The 15,617-nt window shown below is 36.6% G+C and overlaps 1 protein-coding gene across 1 annotated transcript in view; it reads left to right on the forward strand.

The window, feature by feature from the left end:
- dync1i1 (dynein cytoplasmic 1 intermediate chain 1) overlaps positions 1–15,617 on the forward strand; it is a gene marked incomplete in the record, with an annotated part of 201,331 nt that overhangs the window by 161,754 nt on the left and 23,960 nt on the right. The window contains 1 exon segment of the mRNA NM_001112911.1: positions 3,063–3,188. Coding sequence (NP_001106382.1) covers positions 3,063–3,188 — 126 coding nt within the window.

Consider the following 15,617-nt stretch of genomic DNA (forward strand, 5'->3'; position numbering starts at 1 on the left):
GAGATGTGAAAATAGATTTTAATCAAACATTCTAGACGTGAATAAAAGTTTGCATGTAATCTTTATATTGTTTTTTATATGTTTTATAACCAGACAATAAATTGGTGTTTTGCATTTGAAATATTCAAGGCATCTAATCAGATATGAACTTTTTTAAACAGTTGAATTAACTTTCATGATATTCATTTTTAAGTATGTGGCTATAACTGTGCCCATGGAGTAAACAAGAACGCAAGCTTTTCAAGGGCCCATAATATAAATATATATTAAATATGTTTTAGGCACTAACTAATGATTTTACAAAATATAATCTGTTAATCTGAAATTAACTTTTAAAGAACATTTAAAGGCCTGCTGGCAGTGAAGACTATAAAGCCTTAGAAGGGGTTTAATTAATTAATTATTAGTGTGCATCTATAATACAAGTGTATTATTGGCTGCATTTTAAACATGGTAGGTTCATCCCTCTTTTTTAAAGAAACACACCCAGCCCCAATTCTCTAATTTGAAAATGGGCACCTTTTATTGTCTTCGCCTCTGTTTTTTTTAGTTACCTCCAACCCCCCCCCCCAACACGTATACAGGTATGGGACCTGTTATCCAGAATGTTCCTGACATGGGGTTTTCTGATGTGTAAATTAATTTAAACATCAAATAAACCCAATAGGATTGTTTTGGCTCCAATAAGGATTAATTGTATTTTAGTTGGGACCAAGTACAAGGTACTGTTTTATTATTACAGTGAAAAAGGAAATCATTTTAAGAATTATTTGATTCAGATGGAGTCTGTGGAAGATGGCCTTCCTTTAATTTGGAGCTTTATGGATAACAGATACCGTACTTATATATACAGTGACTCTCAGCTATTGATTTGGAAATTCGGCATATTTAAAATCCTGGGCTTGTTTTAATATACTTCCTGATGCTTATTCTAGCTATAGCAGCACTGTATAACACGGAGAGGCAAAGTAAACAAGCTGGTGACATTTCATTTAAGCCCTGCATGGCACAGTCCCCGGTATGATTATATTTGTGAGGAGAGAATATATCCATATCCATTTCCAGCACATACAATATTCTCAAATGAGCGTCACCTTGGTTTAATATTTAAATAGTTTCATTTTACATTTGCAAATATCTTTTTAAACATTTTCATCCATAACTGGCAGCCGTTGAATTTATATTTCTGTATAGTTGATTGGTTTATTTTTGTGCTTTGTTTGCCCTGGGTACCCATCCTGGTATATGGCTGCTTAAATTACAGTGACATTCTTTATTTACAAGAGCCCACATCGTACTTTACTCTAAATAACATGTTATAGGAGCACCGCATGGGGAAATGGTAGAGCTCTGCCACCAGTTGAATGCAGTACAATACAATAGTATTTGTATTAAATAAAATAGTGGTCTCATCCTTGCCAATTGCTACCTCAGACAATTGCTAAAAGGCTGTGTCAGTGCAGTAGTTTAACTCACATTGTGAAGTCTAGAGCACTTGTAGTTCTGCAGCCTGTGGAATTGATGGCTGAACACGCTGAGTCCATTGTCCCATGAAACAGAGGTTCAGTTTACAGGCTTTGCTAAGAAAGCCACGACAATAGGAAGCAGTAAGCGTCTTTATATTAATGCGTCAGACAAAAAAAAAAAGCACTGTATTTAGCAGTACATTTTTCTATCGTGAGTGGTTGTGTACCACACAGCTGGCATTTCTAGAGAAATCTGCACTACCAATCCTGTTGGAGAAGATTTGGCAAGGCTTGGTATTTTTTATTTTTTTAAACATAATCACATACAAGGTCCTCGCTTCTTTATTTTACTTTCAGAGAACTTTTTAAAACATGTTTTACTTTCCACTTTCTGTTGAGCTGACTTAACCCATAGAGCAAGCCAAAATTAGTTTCTATAGGTCTGTTCTCTGCATTGTTTACACACGGCTGTAAATCTCATCTGATCAGAGCAATAGATAAAAGTTATGTTACACTAGTGGGGTAAGGATACATTTATATTTAATTTTAAGGAGTAGTTCACTTTGAAATCATTATTTAGTATGGTGTAGACAGCATTATTCTAAGGAGTAAGACTTCATTTTTTTATTATTTACTTTTTTAAAATATTTACATTTTTTGTTGTATAGCTGTCAAACTATAGTTTTCGACTACAGTTTGCTTGATACTTCTTAATTACCCTAGCAACCAAGCAGCAGTTATAAAAGTCATATTGGAAGACGATAATGGGAGGGCATGAAAATAAAGATAAGCAATAAAAAATAAGACAATAAAGTTGAACCCTCTCGGCCCTTGTTATTTTGGTTGCTGGGGTTAGATCCTGACCCTGAAACCCAAATAGCTTTTGCTGTATGTATATAATTGCATATAATGCAAAAAGTATACAAAATAAGTAATTATGAGCAGTTGGAAAGTTGTATAGAAAAGGAAGATTACATAACATATTCCAAGTAACGCTAAAAGTGAAGCTCCCCTTAAAATTCTTGCTCCCTGTCCTTTGAAAAGTCCAGTTTAGAGCAGAAAATTGGATCCATGAGTATATCACTTCACCAATTTTGTTAGATGAGATGGTGGACTAAACAATATAAGTCTGTGATTATACAAGAATGCTTACCATGATAGTGTTTATGTGTATATATATATATATATATATATGTGTGTGTGTGATGTGTGTGTGTGTGTATAACATTGTGTGTGTTGGATTATGGCAGGAACCTAGCTGTTGCGGTTTCTCCTGCATATTTTTAGTACATAATATGGAAAAAATGTTCACTCCACTAGACTTTGCCCTTTTACTATGGAAAATATACTTATAGTTTTTTTTTTAAGAATAAAAAGTCTTTCTCCTCCAGCTCAGTGGGGAATGTGATTAGAGAACAATAAATCCTTGTTTTCCCATCTTACAACTCAAATATGTTACAAGAAACTATCTCCAGGGGGTGGAGACTTCCTATAAGGGGATATGCAGCATCTAATTCAAAAAAGCAACCTCAATAAAACATAGCTATCAAGAATCGGTTTTTAATTATGCTTCCCTTTACTGTAATTCATTCAAAGGTTCCAACGGCAAGTACGGCTGTAGAAGGAGCCTCTGCACTGAATCGTGTTCGCTGGGCTCAGAGTGGCAAAGAGGTGGCAGTGGGGGATTCAGAAGGTCGTGTCTGGATCTACGATGTGGGAGAGGTACTAGCAAACATGTCCCGGTCTTTTTTCCTCTATGCAATGCCAAAATACATGCTCATTATTAGTTTAGAGTGTTGCTCTTTAATGATGAATTTGTACAATATTAAAGGTCTGTAGGGCCCACAGTTTCATGTCTAAACCCCTGTCCATTGATATTGTACATCAGTCAACTCTATTTTTAAACATTTTTTTTTTTATTTCATATTTGCTTTTTTTATTGCACTAGTTGAGTATTTAATTGACTTCATGACTTTGAATAACCTTACACACTTTGTGAGATTATTGTCATTACTGTGATTATTTTCCTGTTTTACATACAATGATATATGTTTTTTGTGAAAAGAAATGTCACCGTGTATCCAAGCTACCATTGTTGAATGCACATGACTTGAAGAGGTAAAGTGTTAAAGACTTATAGTTGACCATTTTCTTGCATGGGCAGGAATACATCAGAGTAGGTTCTGGCCCTGAAACCTGCTAGAAATACACATACAAAGAAAATAATTCCATTATTTGAAAATTCATGATTTTGTATAAAAGTGCTTTATTATACATATTATGTTGTGTAATGCCGTACCAGTTTTACATTTTGGGCCATTTTATTTCACACCCAGCTACACTTGATCTACCCAAAACCTTACCTACTTTCGGGTAAGCTTTAGCTTCTTTGGGACAGGTTAGAAGGGTTAAGTAATGGAAGAATTTCCATTGAATAACTTATAATTATATATGAAAATATAGCAGTGGGTCTGTTTTTTTGGTATCTACTTGTTCGGATTGTCCTTTCATATTCAGGCTACTTTTAGTGGTCAAAAACGCCTAACTCTGCTTAATTTGGTATGGTCAGCAATTATCAGTTCCATAAGGCTCCCCAAACACCCTCTGCTTGGAATACACTACACCCCATGCAGCGGATCAGAGTTCTGCTTTAAACTGTGAGCAAGCTCTATATGTTTTCATTAAAGGAATACACAGTCCCTCATTCAGTGTTTGTTAGTGGGTGATGCTAAATCAACAGGAAACCTGGCCCATCTGATTTTCAGGTAGCTGCAAGCTGTAAGTACATTGTACAAGAGTCATCCTTTTGGTTTTATACTAGAGGTGCTGGTTATAAGATGGAGGATCAGAGTAAAGGCATATTCTTCACTGGAACTTCCAGTGGAGGTAAGTGAAGGCCATACAATTCTGCCTACCCATTGCATATGTGTGGGGCACACAAAAGGCCTTCCCAGTTGAACCCATATAAAGTCTTCTGCTTCCCAGTGAAGACGAGAAGTAATCCTCCTACTAAGGAGTACTAAGGAGTACCAAGGAGTAGTTTTAATTTTTGGATCCAGAGGTATAAAAATAATTCATATATTATATATTGCTGCTAAATGAGGTCACTTGTGCCACATGACTCACTGAAACTTGGGATCTATAAACATATATATATAAAAATATAAATAAAAAAATATATATATACATATATATTTCATTTTTTAAAATATTTTTTTTAAAATTTTTTCATATTGCTACCTGTATCTCTGGTTCTGCACAGTACAGATAGGGAAAACAAACACTGCAATAACAGAGGACACAGGGGAAGGGAAGTCCCAATCTAAATTCTAAGTAATGTAAAAGGAGTGATGGGAGTTTAAACTATTAAACACCTGCCCGACATAGTGTATTCAGTGTATATGAACACAGTTGATTGAAAGATGAGAGGTGTTCAGAAAATCAAGAAAACTGAATGGTCTCTTAATATCTTGAGATGCTACTCAGCTATATATAAGCCAACCAATCTCTTTACTTGTGCACCATCTAATGCTGAGCTGCTCCATTCTTTCTTCATTATTGGATCTTCTGTTTAGAACACTCTTACTGATACACTGCAGAGACACCAAGCTCAAGCTCTGTAAGGTGACATCCAGAAGATTTTGGACCATGCCACGTGGTATGGTGGAAAGTGCAGCTATAAGGCATTATTTATTATTACTGGTTAATGTGCAAAGTGCAAAAAATCTGTGCAAAGGCAGTCACTGCTTTGGACCCATGAATGTAATTTTGTGGCCATAAGTATAAAATTATTCCTATAACCTTAATATACTGTACACTTGATGTCTCACAACATGGATGTAATAGGTAATGCTTCATCATTGCTATCAGTTATTTCAGTCGTCAGTCACAGACTGAAATACCCCTCTCTAATCATATCACTGATTAGAGCTGAAAATTGAGTACTAAAAGTATGCTTTTCCACTTTATGTAATATATTTCTGTTATATTTAAAATCTATTCAGTTTCATTTCATAGAAAGAAAATATTTCTATAATGTAAAATCATCCTTTTTTGCTGTTGTAAATAGAATGTAAGTGACTTGCTATTAAACTAATGCACTGGTGGACATGATATCTAAACTAGTTAAATTGCTTTAAAACCCATTCCTTACAGCAAAGCTATTGTATGTGCCTTGTATAAGAATAATGACACTTACTGATTGTTTTCATAAATAGTTATCTATTTATTAGTGTTCACAGGCATTATTATATAGACAATATTTTATTTGCCTTGCAATATTTAGTACCTCTTTACATATGTTAAGATGTCCATGAAACAAAGTACATATCCTCTACCTTCCAACCCATCCTTCAGAAAAGTATCTATCTATCTATCTATTTATCTGTCTATCTATTGTTGCATTAAGGGGCAGATTTATCAAAATGTGAGATGAGAGTTTAGCACAGAAAAACTCACCCATGTTCTATTCATTCCTATGGGATTTGAAGAAGTGTATTTATTAATGGGTGAAAGTTAGAGTTCACCATTTAATAAATACACTTCTAAAAATCCCATAGGAATGAATAAAAAGTGGGTGAGTTTTTCTTTCGAACGCTCCATGCATATTTTTGGCAACTTTTTTTTGTACTTTGCGCAACTTTTTCGTACTTTGCAACAAAATCGTATTGTTGTGCCGAGTACGAAAGTTTCAGATTCATTCAAGCTTCGTTATCGTGACTTTCCTTGGGCCAGGTTGGAGCTGCAGAGTGCCATTGATTTCAATGGGAGGCTTCCAAAATCGTGCACTGAAGGATCAAAATCGGAAAGGTTTTCCCGCTGTTTACAATCGTTCGGTACAAAAATTTCGGATCGCCAATACGATATTATCGTGACTAATACAATTTTTTCGTAAGTGTCATTTCTATTATATTTAAAATTTGACAACTCAGAAATGATTCTCACTGCTTCTAGTAGTACAGTTACCACTGAAAGAACGAGACACGTGCAGTGCAGATTTATCAGTATATTCTACCAAAGCCTTGAATGCATAACAGGATCAACGTATGTAAACAATGGGCAACACATTTTGAGAATTCCTTCTACAAGAGTATTTGCTATTTTAAATAGCTTGTACTGGCAAGGCACCTGCACCAGTGGCTATCATTCTTACCAGCATTCTGTTTGGCACCTAAAAGACAAACCATGCAAGGGTTGTGAACCACTATATTAACCAGGCAAAGAATTCCATACTCAAACCAAGGAGTTTACATGACCAAATGAAAGCACAAGGCTGAAGGCTGAGTGTTTTCATACAGCTGGTGGAACCAAGGTGGCTTTTATTATCTTCATGTTTTACAACAGGGGGTACATTATTTATAATACACAAGTTTTAGTGAGTCATGTGACAGAAATTATATATATATATATTATCTACATTGGGTAGCACCTAAATGGCTGATACCTTTAATCTGTTTTTAATTTCTCATGAACCCACAGTTGATGATTAATTATCAATGATGCTAGGCATTACATTACTAACATTTCCCCACAATTAAATCAAATCACTGTGAATAATGTAATTTACTTGCAGCGATTACAATGTTATGCAAGGCATTTTCAGGAAGATTTGTCACCAACGGTAGCAAATTTTTTAACACTGGCAACAAATCTCCCAGTGTGTCATTGCCCTAAGGGTGTTGCAATTAGTCACCCATGATTAATTTTGGGCTACTGCAGGCGACAAAGCTCCCCAGAATGCGTTCCCACTGACAATAAGTAAATCCCTGGTGGGAAAACATACGCTTTGCTTCGTTTAGTCACCCATAGTTTCCTCTCAATTAAACTTCGAAAAATTAAGCATTGCATTTGTTTTCCCATTGCCAATTCACTCTATTGCTGGTGGGAAAACATTCTGGGGAGATTTGTTGCTGGCAGTAGCCCAGATTTACCCACAGGTGACAAATCTCCCCAGGTGCCATCACCCTTAAAGTTGTTGGGCCTTTTAAAATAGCAAGTCATTTTGGAAAAAAAGGGAAATGTCACTTATGTACACACTAACTACAAAGTAGCATCTTGTCTGCACTGTCTACTGAAACACAATACACACATTCACAATAAGTGCTAGTTATAACCCGAGGAATAGCCTGAAAGAACAATCACTCGACAATACTACAACCAAGCAAACACTTCTAGCAAAGCACTACAAACTGTACGCTGCAGATGAACTGGGTAGAAACATTGCCAAGTCAGCAACAAAGTGCTTCACAATATTATCTATTCACAACTTGACTATTTCACACATCACCACTTTGGAACTGAGAGAAACACATAGAATATATAAGTGCTAGCAGACTAGTTGGTATGCCATTGGAACATTGAGATATCTGTACAGTGTTAGCAAAATGAAACACTCCAACCCACAGATTCATGCATAAAGAACTGACTCTTGGTATTGGGTTACAAACAACAACTTTAAAAAATCCCTGGCTAGACCTCTTTGTTATGCTTTGTTTCTCTTTTTCAACTTAAAATGCCAAGTCAGTTTCTGAAAGTGAAAAAGGGGGAATGTGAGAAAAAGAGAAGGAAGAAAGCAAAAAAAAATCAAAGGGCATATTAAATTCTTGACACAATAACCTTAAAAGTCTAAATTCTGTATACACAGTAAACTATACTAAACGTGTATCTTCAGAAAAATGGAAGAAAATATTTAGATGAAAACTGTAGAACATAGGGCCAAGGGAAAAATAAGCAAAAACAAAGCAAGTGTTAAAACTTGTACATACAAAACATTCTGCCATGCATTGCAACAGCTGGCTCACAGAGGCTGCCCCAGAAACACTTTCACCTGGGGGTGTGATTTTGGAAGCCTCCCATAGGACTCAATGGCACTCTGCAGCTCCAACCTGGGCCAAGAAAAGTCACCATACTGAAGCTTGAATGAATCCGAAACATTCGTACTCAACGTGAAGGCTACGAAAAAGTTGCGACAATTCGCGCAAGTCGTAGCGCTACGAAAAAGTCGCGACATTTTGCAAAACAGTCATAATGGCTACGAAAAAGTTGTGACAATTTACGGAAAATCGCAAAATACCGATCATTACGAAAAAAACGCATTCGGACCGTTTGTGGATTAGTAAATCAGCCCCCTAGTCTTTAGTTTCATCTGCTTTGACACAAGTTTGTTCCCTTCCTAAATTTCATGCATACAAACTGTTTATACTAAAGGACTCGGCAGTAAATAACATTCACTATTATAGGGATACACATACAGGACTAATAGACCAGTACAAGCCAAAACTAAAATAGACATAACATTATGTAGAGAACAGAACAGTGCATTCATTGTATGCCATTACAAGTACCACCATATAAGCAAAGGACACACAATTGCCCAGTGCATATATATGATTGATGTAGGTTCCATTGTTTAATGCATATAAAAGGAAGAATGCCCAGCTCCAACACACAAATGGATAGAAGCCGCAACGAGTGTAAGCTGTATATTTAAGGGCTTAAAAGACAAGGTTCCCATATAGTGAGGCAACAGAATGTGTGGCCACTTGACTCCATGGCTACCTCCATCCCATAAATTTCCACTAGAATGCAATAACAACAAAATAGTTGAGCCAATTACTTAATATTAATCTAGTATGAACAAATGAAAACACACTAAGAAAAACATGAAAAGATATCCAAAAGATGGCTTGGTTGTGCATTGCAGTCCTTGAAAAGAGAATTGGCACTGTCAGTTACACATGATTTCCCAATAAACAATGGCACATAGCTGTGAGTATTCTACTGCTAACTTTTTAACTTTTTACATACTGATGCTCAGATCTTACATGGTTTGCATAACTGGAAGTTTGCTAAGCATTTATATCAGTCTGCAAGAATGACTGAAATATAAAGGCTTAGATGCAAGTTTTGTCTTACACCTTAGAGTACCATAAACTTAGGGCCTACCCCTTGCATAGTGAAGAGTGTTCTCTGAACCTTGTCCTGTCTGCAACTTTGTTGGCACATCTGCCACTAGTTGCACAGCACAGTGCTCAGAAGAGCAAGAGAGCTATGTGCTTAACTCCTGCCTTGAGCAGGTGGTAAGTGACTTGTTCCATCTGACACTCCTGCGCATCAGTAATAACATGTAAGTAAAGGTTAAACATTGATGTACAGGCCTTCTGTCATTGTTCTAAGAATATATAGGACAGAAATAAATCCCAGATATCACCCTAACTGACCTTTCAGGAGAATGTAAGAGAGATTTAGCCCCAAATTTCATCCAAATAGTCCCTCCGTTCAACCACTCCAGCCCAACAGTGTAGGAACCGCTGCTTTTGGCTATAATCTGATATGCTCACACTCTTTACTCCCTCCCACTCAGTCCACCCAAATGCTGCCCAGTCTTCCTTTAAACTCCAGGCCACTTGTTTGTACCATCTAAATCAGTGATCCCCAACCAGTGGCTCGTGAACAAAAAGTTGCTAATCAACCCCTTGAATGTTGCTCCCAGTGGTGCTTAGTTTTTAACTCTTGGCTTCGAGGCAAGTTTTGGCTGCATTAAAATCTAGTGTAATGCCAAACGGAGGCTTCTGTAGGTTGTCAGTCCACATAGGGGCTGCCAAAAATCCAATTACAGCTCTTATAAGGGCACCCCCAGGAACTTTTTTCATGTTTGTGTTGCTCCATAACACCTTTTCCATTTAAATGTGGCTCATGCGTATAAAAGGTTGGGGACCCCTTATCTAAATAGACAAAAGTAGGAGATATGCATTACTCTTTATTGCTGCTGTCCTCCAGTTGTAAATTGCAATTATACTGCAACCTCCTCTGGATACATAATACGTACAAATAATGTATAATGAAAATAATTTAATTGCAAATTAGAGTCCCTTTACTCCTTGGCTCCAATTCTGCCTCATTTTTAACACTATTCGATACCTCACTTGGTGTTGATCTGTAAACTGCTGTGAAATATTCTGGCACTATATAAATAGAGGCCAATAATGATTATGACTTCTGTGCATGACATGTGTGTGCTGTATAAGGTATTTATTACATCCTCTCTTCGGTGCGTGCTTTTTTTGCGCCGGCTTCTGGCGTGCTTTGATATTTCTTTTCTTTTGTGAATAAGTAATTGGGCACCAAACACACATATGCTGCAGGCAGATTTTTCTTTTTTTAATTGGCCGTTTTAGTTGTGTGGTCATGAACAATAGCGGGTGAATATATAAGTTGTAACACAGCAGATATTTGATAGACACAGTTACAGCATGCCCCACACATTACCAGTTTCCTTATTAACTAAAAGAACGACATTGCTGTTATTATTCTTGGGGGGGAAAATGTTTTCTGTTCCTGAACTACAATCATTTTCTTCCAGTTCACGAGGTGATGCATGAGCTATAACATCTATGTTACATTTGCAAGATTATTTACCTACGGCCAACATATAGCAGCAACGTATGTAAAGCAAAGCGTGATCATTAAGTACTCACATCTAGGCTATTGAAGTGCCCAGCCGCAGTCCCAGTCCCCTGCACTGTTGGTTTAACCTCTGGCATCCCGAAGCACAAAATAAAACCCTGGAACTTGTAAAACCTGCAGGGGTTAATCATTCACTTGCCTTGCTTTGCATTCCTTGTAGAAAATGTTTTCCCCTTAGGAAGAACAGCATAAAGACATTTTACTGACAGATCCTGTGAGCCTTCTACAAGGTATAATCACGAGCAGTCTCTAAATTATTCATGTACTCCTATGTTAGTTCTTTAGGGAAAGTTTCACATGTGTTCTCAACGCTATGAAATATGTTATGTTTCCAATCCACAGATGACCCCTAGTGATTTCAGTTGTTCAGTTCTGGGCAAAACCCAAATATGATCTGTAACTTATTAAAGTTTTCTTGCTCTTTTAAGTAGAATTACATCAAACAAATATGTTCTGTTAGGAAAATACACTATTGTACAACGTCAGATTGTCTATACAAATCTGCATTGCCTTCGTTATATCTAGGGACACATACTGCCGAGGCAAATAAGGACTCCGTAATTACGCTACGCTGAGTGCTTTAAGCTGTATTTCTATTTTTTTAGAAAATTGAAATCTAATGTTTGATCTGATATTGTTCAAATCCATTTTCTTTTAATTTAGTGTTTATGTAGAAACCCTTTACTTTTCTTAAATAAGCAGTTCACGTTTAGATTAATGTTTACAATGCTATAGATTAACTTTTATATTTTGAATTTTTGTCTCTCTCCGGGTTTCCACTTAAAATGATAATTGGTTGTGTTTTTGTTTATTAATATTCTTTATCTTTCTTTTAAAGTCCTATCTATATATCTATCTATCTATCTATTTATCTATCTATCTATCTAAATACACAAGGTCCATGAATTTTCTGTAAATTATATCCTTTAACACGGTGTTTGTGATATAATTTGTGTCACATGACTCACTGGAACTTTTGTAGTATAAAAAAGAATACTATTGTAAAATATTAGGAAATTAGAAGTCACGTCGGAGTTCCATGACCTATATATTATATGGTCATGGAACTCTTTGGTGACGTTTAATATCCTTATTATTTACAATGGGGGTGGCGGCACATAATTCACTTTATATACTATTCAAACCACTGCCTAGTTGATAGGGAGATATTTTGATAGCTGTTTTAATTCCAAACTGAAGAGCTGCAGAACAAAAAGCTGACTAATTCAATTGCAACAAGAACATTTTTATTTTTTTATATAGCGCAGACACATTTACACAGCCCTTTACAGAGATTGTTTATCATTTACATTAGTCCATGGTCCAGTGGATCTAACAGTCTTAAGACTGTATCACATTCATATGCACTATGGAATTTTCAACAGGGGTCAATTATGTTTTTGGAGGAAACCAGAGTACACCCGTACAGACCCATGAGAATATACAAACTCTTTGCAAGGCTGGATTTGAATTCAGTGCCCAGTGCTGCAAGTGCTACCCACTGTGCCACCATTGCCAATGGCTTTAAAATCACAGTGCTTACATCAAATGAATATTTAGTAGAACAACCTTTCAGTGTATCAGTTTTCTAATTATTTGTGTGTTTTGCATATGTAAGGTTAATGGTTACTTTGGCTGGCAGAGAAAAGGCAGTATGCCCCACACTGCCCAGATGTCTAGTGACAGGAATGAATGCAATGCAGCTGTCACTACACACACGGGGCAGATGTCGGCAGAGAAAATGTTGTATGTGCCACTAGCTTTATATATTAAAGGAACAGTAACACCAAAAAATGAAAGTGTATAAAAGTAACTAAAATATAATGTGCTGCTGCCCTGCACTGGTAAAAGTTGTGTGTTTACTTCAGAAAGTCTACTATAATTTATATAAATAAGCTGCTGTGTAGCCATGGAGGCAGCCATTCAAAGGAGAAAAGGCACATAGCAGATAACAGATAAAACACTATTGTATTCTACAGAACTTATCTGTTATCTGCTATGTAACCTGTGCCTTTTCTCCTTTTTTCCAGCTTGAATGGCTGCCCCCGGGGCTACACAGCACCTTATTATATAAATTATAGTAGTGTTACTGTAGCAAACACACCAGTTTTACCAGTGCAGGGCAACAGTGCATTATATTTATATTACTTTAAAGCTCTTTCATTTTGTAGTGTTACTGTTCCTTTAAATATTCTATTTACAATTACCGGTATCTATATGTATTTTGAGCAAGGAAATGGATTCTCTGTGTAAAGATTATGTTTCATCCTCTTATCCAAGACTCACAGTGCTGGTCAGACCATAACGCAGAAAAAATGCCCTCAGTCAACTAACTGTTTGTATTAGGGACCATTCTGTCACTAGAATAAAAGGAAAAATATCATATTCCCTTAATAACATTTCACCTTTTGGGGGGGCTAGAGGAGGTTTCTGTATTTAACCCCAGTCACATATAGCCATGGGCTCCCATAGCTTGTAATCTCTACACTCTGCATCAAAAAATCTGCACAGAGCAGCTGAAAAATATGTTACTGCTTGTAATAACTTTTGCCCTGTACCCAGGCCTAGACTACTTGAATAAATGTTTAGCTAACCAAATTATTATCGCCAACTCCTACAAGTCGGCACTGGCTCAGATAAAACAGAAGCTGCTAAAGGCAATGCCGCTGTAACAGAATATGGGTTTTTTTGTGTGTTTTATTTATATATATTTGACAGGAATTGGCTGCAATTTACTCCCCACAAAATCATAACCTCAAATATTAATGATAGAACACAAGTCTTACAGAAGATTTAGTACTTATGGTACAAAGGCCCTGTGAAGATCTACGTCTCCACCATATTCTCTGGAGCTCACCATCTTTTTTTAAGCCTTCTTTTTCCTCTGGTATCTAAAGTTCTGCATATACTCAGTGGCTCTTTATGTCTGTGGACCATAAGAAAAGATGAATCTGTCAAATATCCTTTTAACCCTTTATCAAGCAACATAGTGCAATGTTTGATCAATTTGTAACCTTTAAGTAAGTAAGACAGAAGAAACTTCTGCCTGCTGGACTCACATTTGCTTAGACAAATTGTTGCACATTGCACATCTCAATCCAGATAGCTGTTTACCAGATCATCTCTGGAATGCTTAAACCAATGTTTTCAGAGCAGCGATGATTTATTTTTCAAAGATCACTCGCCATTTATTCCACAGTTGCCTAAACCAGTGAATCAAACCAAAAGAGTCACAATGCAGATAACTCAAACATGCCAATGTAATTGGGAATCAAATGAACTTTCAGAAACTGTGTCATTACAGACAAACACAACACAATGTACTGTATTATATTGTGCAGGGCTAATAAAATCTATACACTAATAAATGGTGCGTTTTATATGCCTGTCTGTTTGAAACATAATGTTGGCAATTATAATTTTTGTAAATGTCTCATTTAAAATGGTTGATCTGATTATTATACTGTAAGCCATATAGTGCGAGGGCTGTGATACGAGAAATTTTAAATTTCATTGATTTATGTAAAGGGACGAGAAAAAGTCAAATTTCTAATAACCATTGGTTATATAGCGCTAAACTGTATATGATTGGCATTCTAGATTATATTTCATTGGCACATTTCCCACTGGGCCCATGCTGTGTCTGTGTTGCTGGGTTATATGATGAGCTGCATTTCTGGACCATCTAAGCACATTAGGGTACTGTGTGTGTGCATTAGGGGACCATGTATCTACATGACGAGACCGCGGATGCACTTTAGGGCACTATATATGACCATTAGGGGGCCCCATGCATTCGCAGTGAAAAACCAGAAAACAACTCATGTTAAGGGAGGCTATTGTACAGAACCAATGGGTATTAGAAATGTTATTTTCGTCTTTAATGCAAATAACATGCACCCAGGCTTCTTACTTGCAATTAGCATTTTTCCTCCTACTTTGTGCATTGTCCAAATTATGCTCACCGGACAATTAGATTGGGTCTGCAAGCTACGGGCCATGTAAGGGGATGCTACGCACCACCTCCACCCAGTTGGTGAACATAGGCAGCACTGTATTCATGGTAGAAGTGCTTATCTGTGCACTGCATTCGGGAGTAGAAAGACCTGCGCCTAAAGCGCTAAGTGCAGGTTAAGTGGTTGCTGCTTGTTCTTAGCCCTTTGGCATATGACCCACAATTCAAAATCAAATATTTTATTACCAGTTGCAAAAAGATGCATTTATGCATATAATACAAAGTTAAAATTGGAAAATACTTATTTTTATAAAAGCCACTCAGACACAGTCAAGCTCATTAAACTTCATGCCATAATGTTAACGATTTCAAGAGTGAGCAATCTTGAGCTGTATATTCCAGAGGTGTATTTGTCAGCGCAAGTGTGACTGCAAATAACAAAGCATTGACAAATGAAATTCTGAACACGCCAAAACAAAATTCCTCAAACTAGATTTTTTCTCCTCTATTGTTTTTCTTTTGAAGGCTTTGAAGGAGCTGACGCATGGACGCAAAGAGCATTTAGAAGGTTCCTTTCACCTTTTCATATCGCAAGACTGAAATTAATTTCTCTTTTCTCTGCACTGTAAGAACAGGAAGCAAATGGCAACTGACAGGTCTTCGAAAATAAATGCCGAGCTTAGAGTTTGGGAGGAAAAGAATCTATTCAGATTTAGTAAATGGTACAAGTT

The sequence above is a fragment of the Xenopus tropicalis genome, chromosome 6 (assembly GCF_000004195.4).
Source record: "Xenopus tropicalis strain Nigerian chromosome 6, UCB_Xtro_10.0, whole genome shotgun sequence".
Lineage (NCBI taxonomy): Eukaryota > Metazoa > Chordata > Amphibia > Anura > Pipidae > Xenopus > Xenopus tropicalis.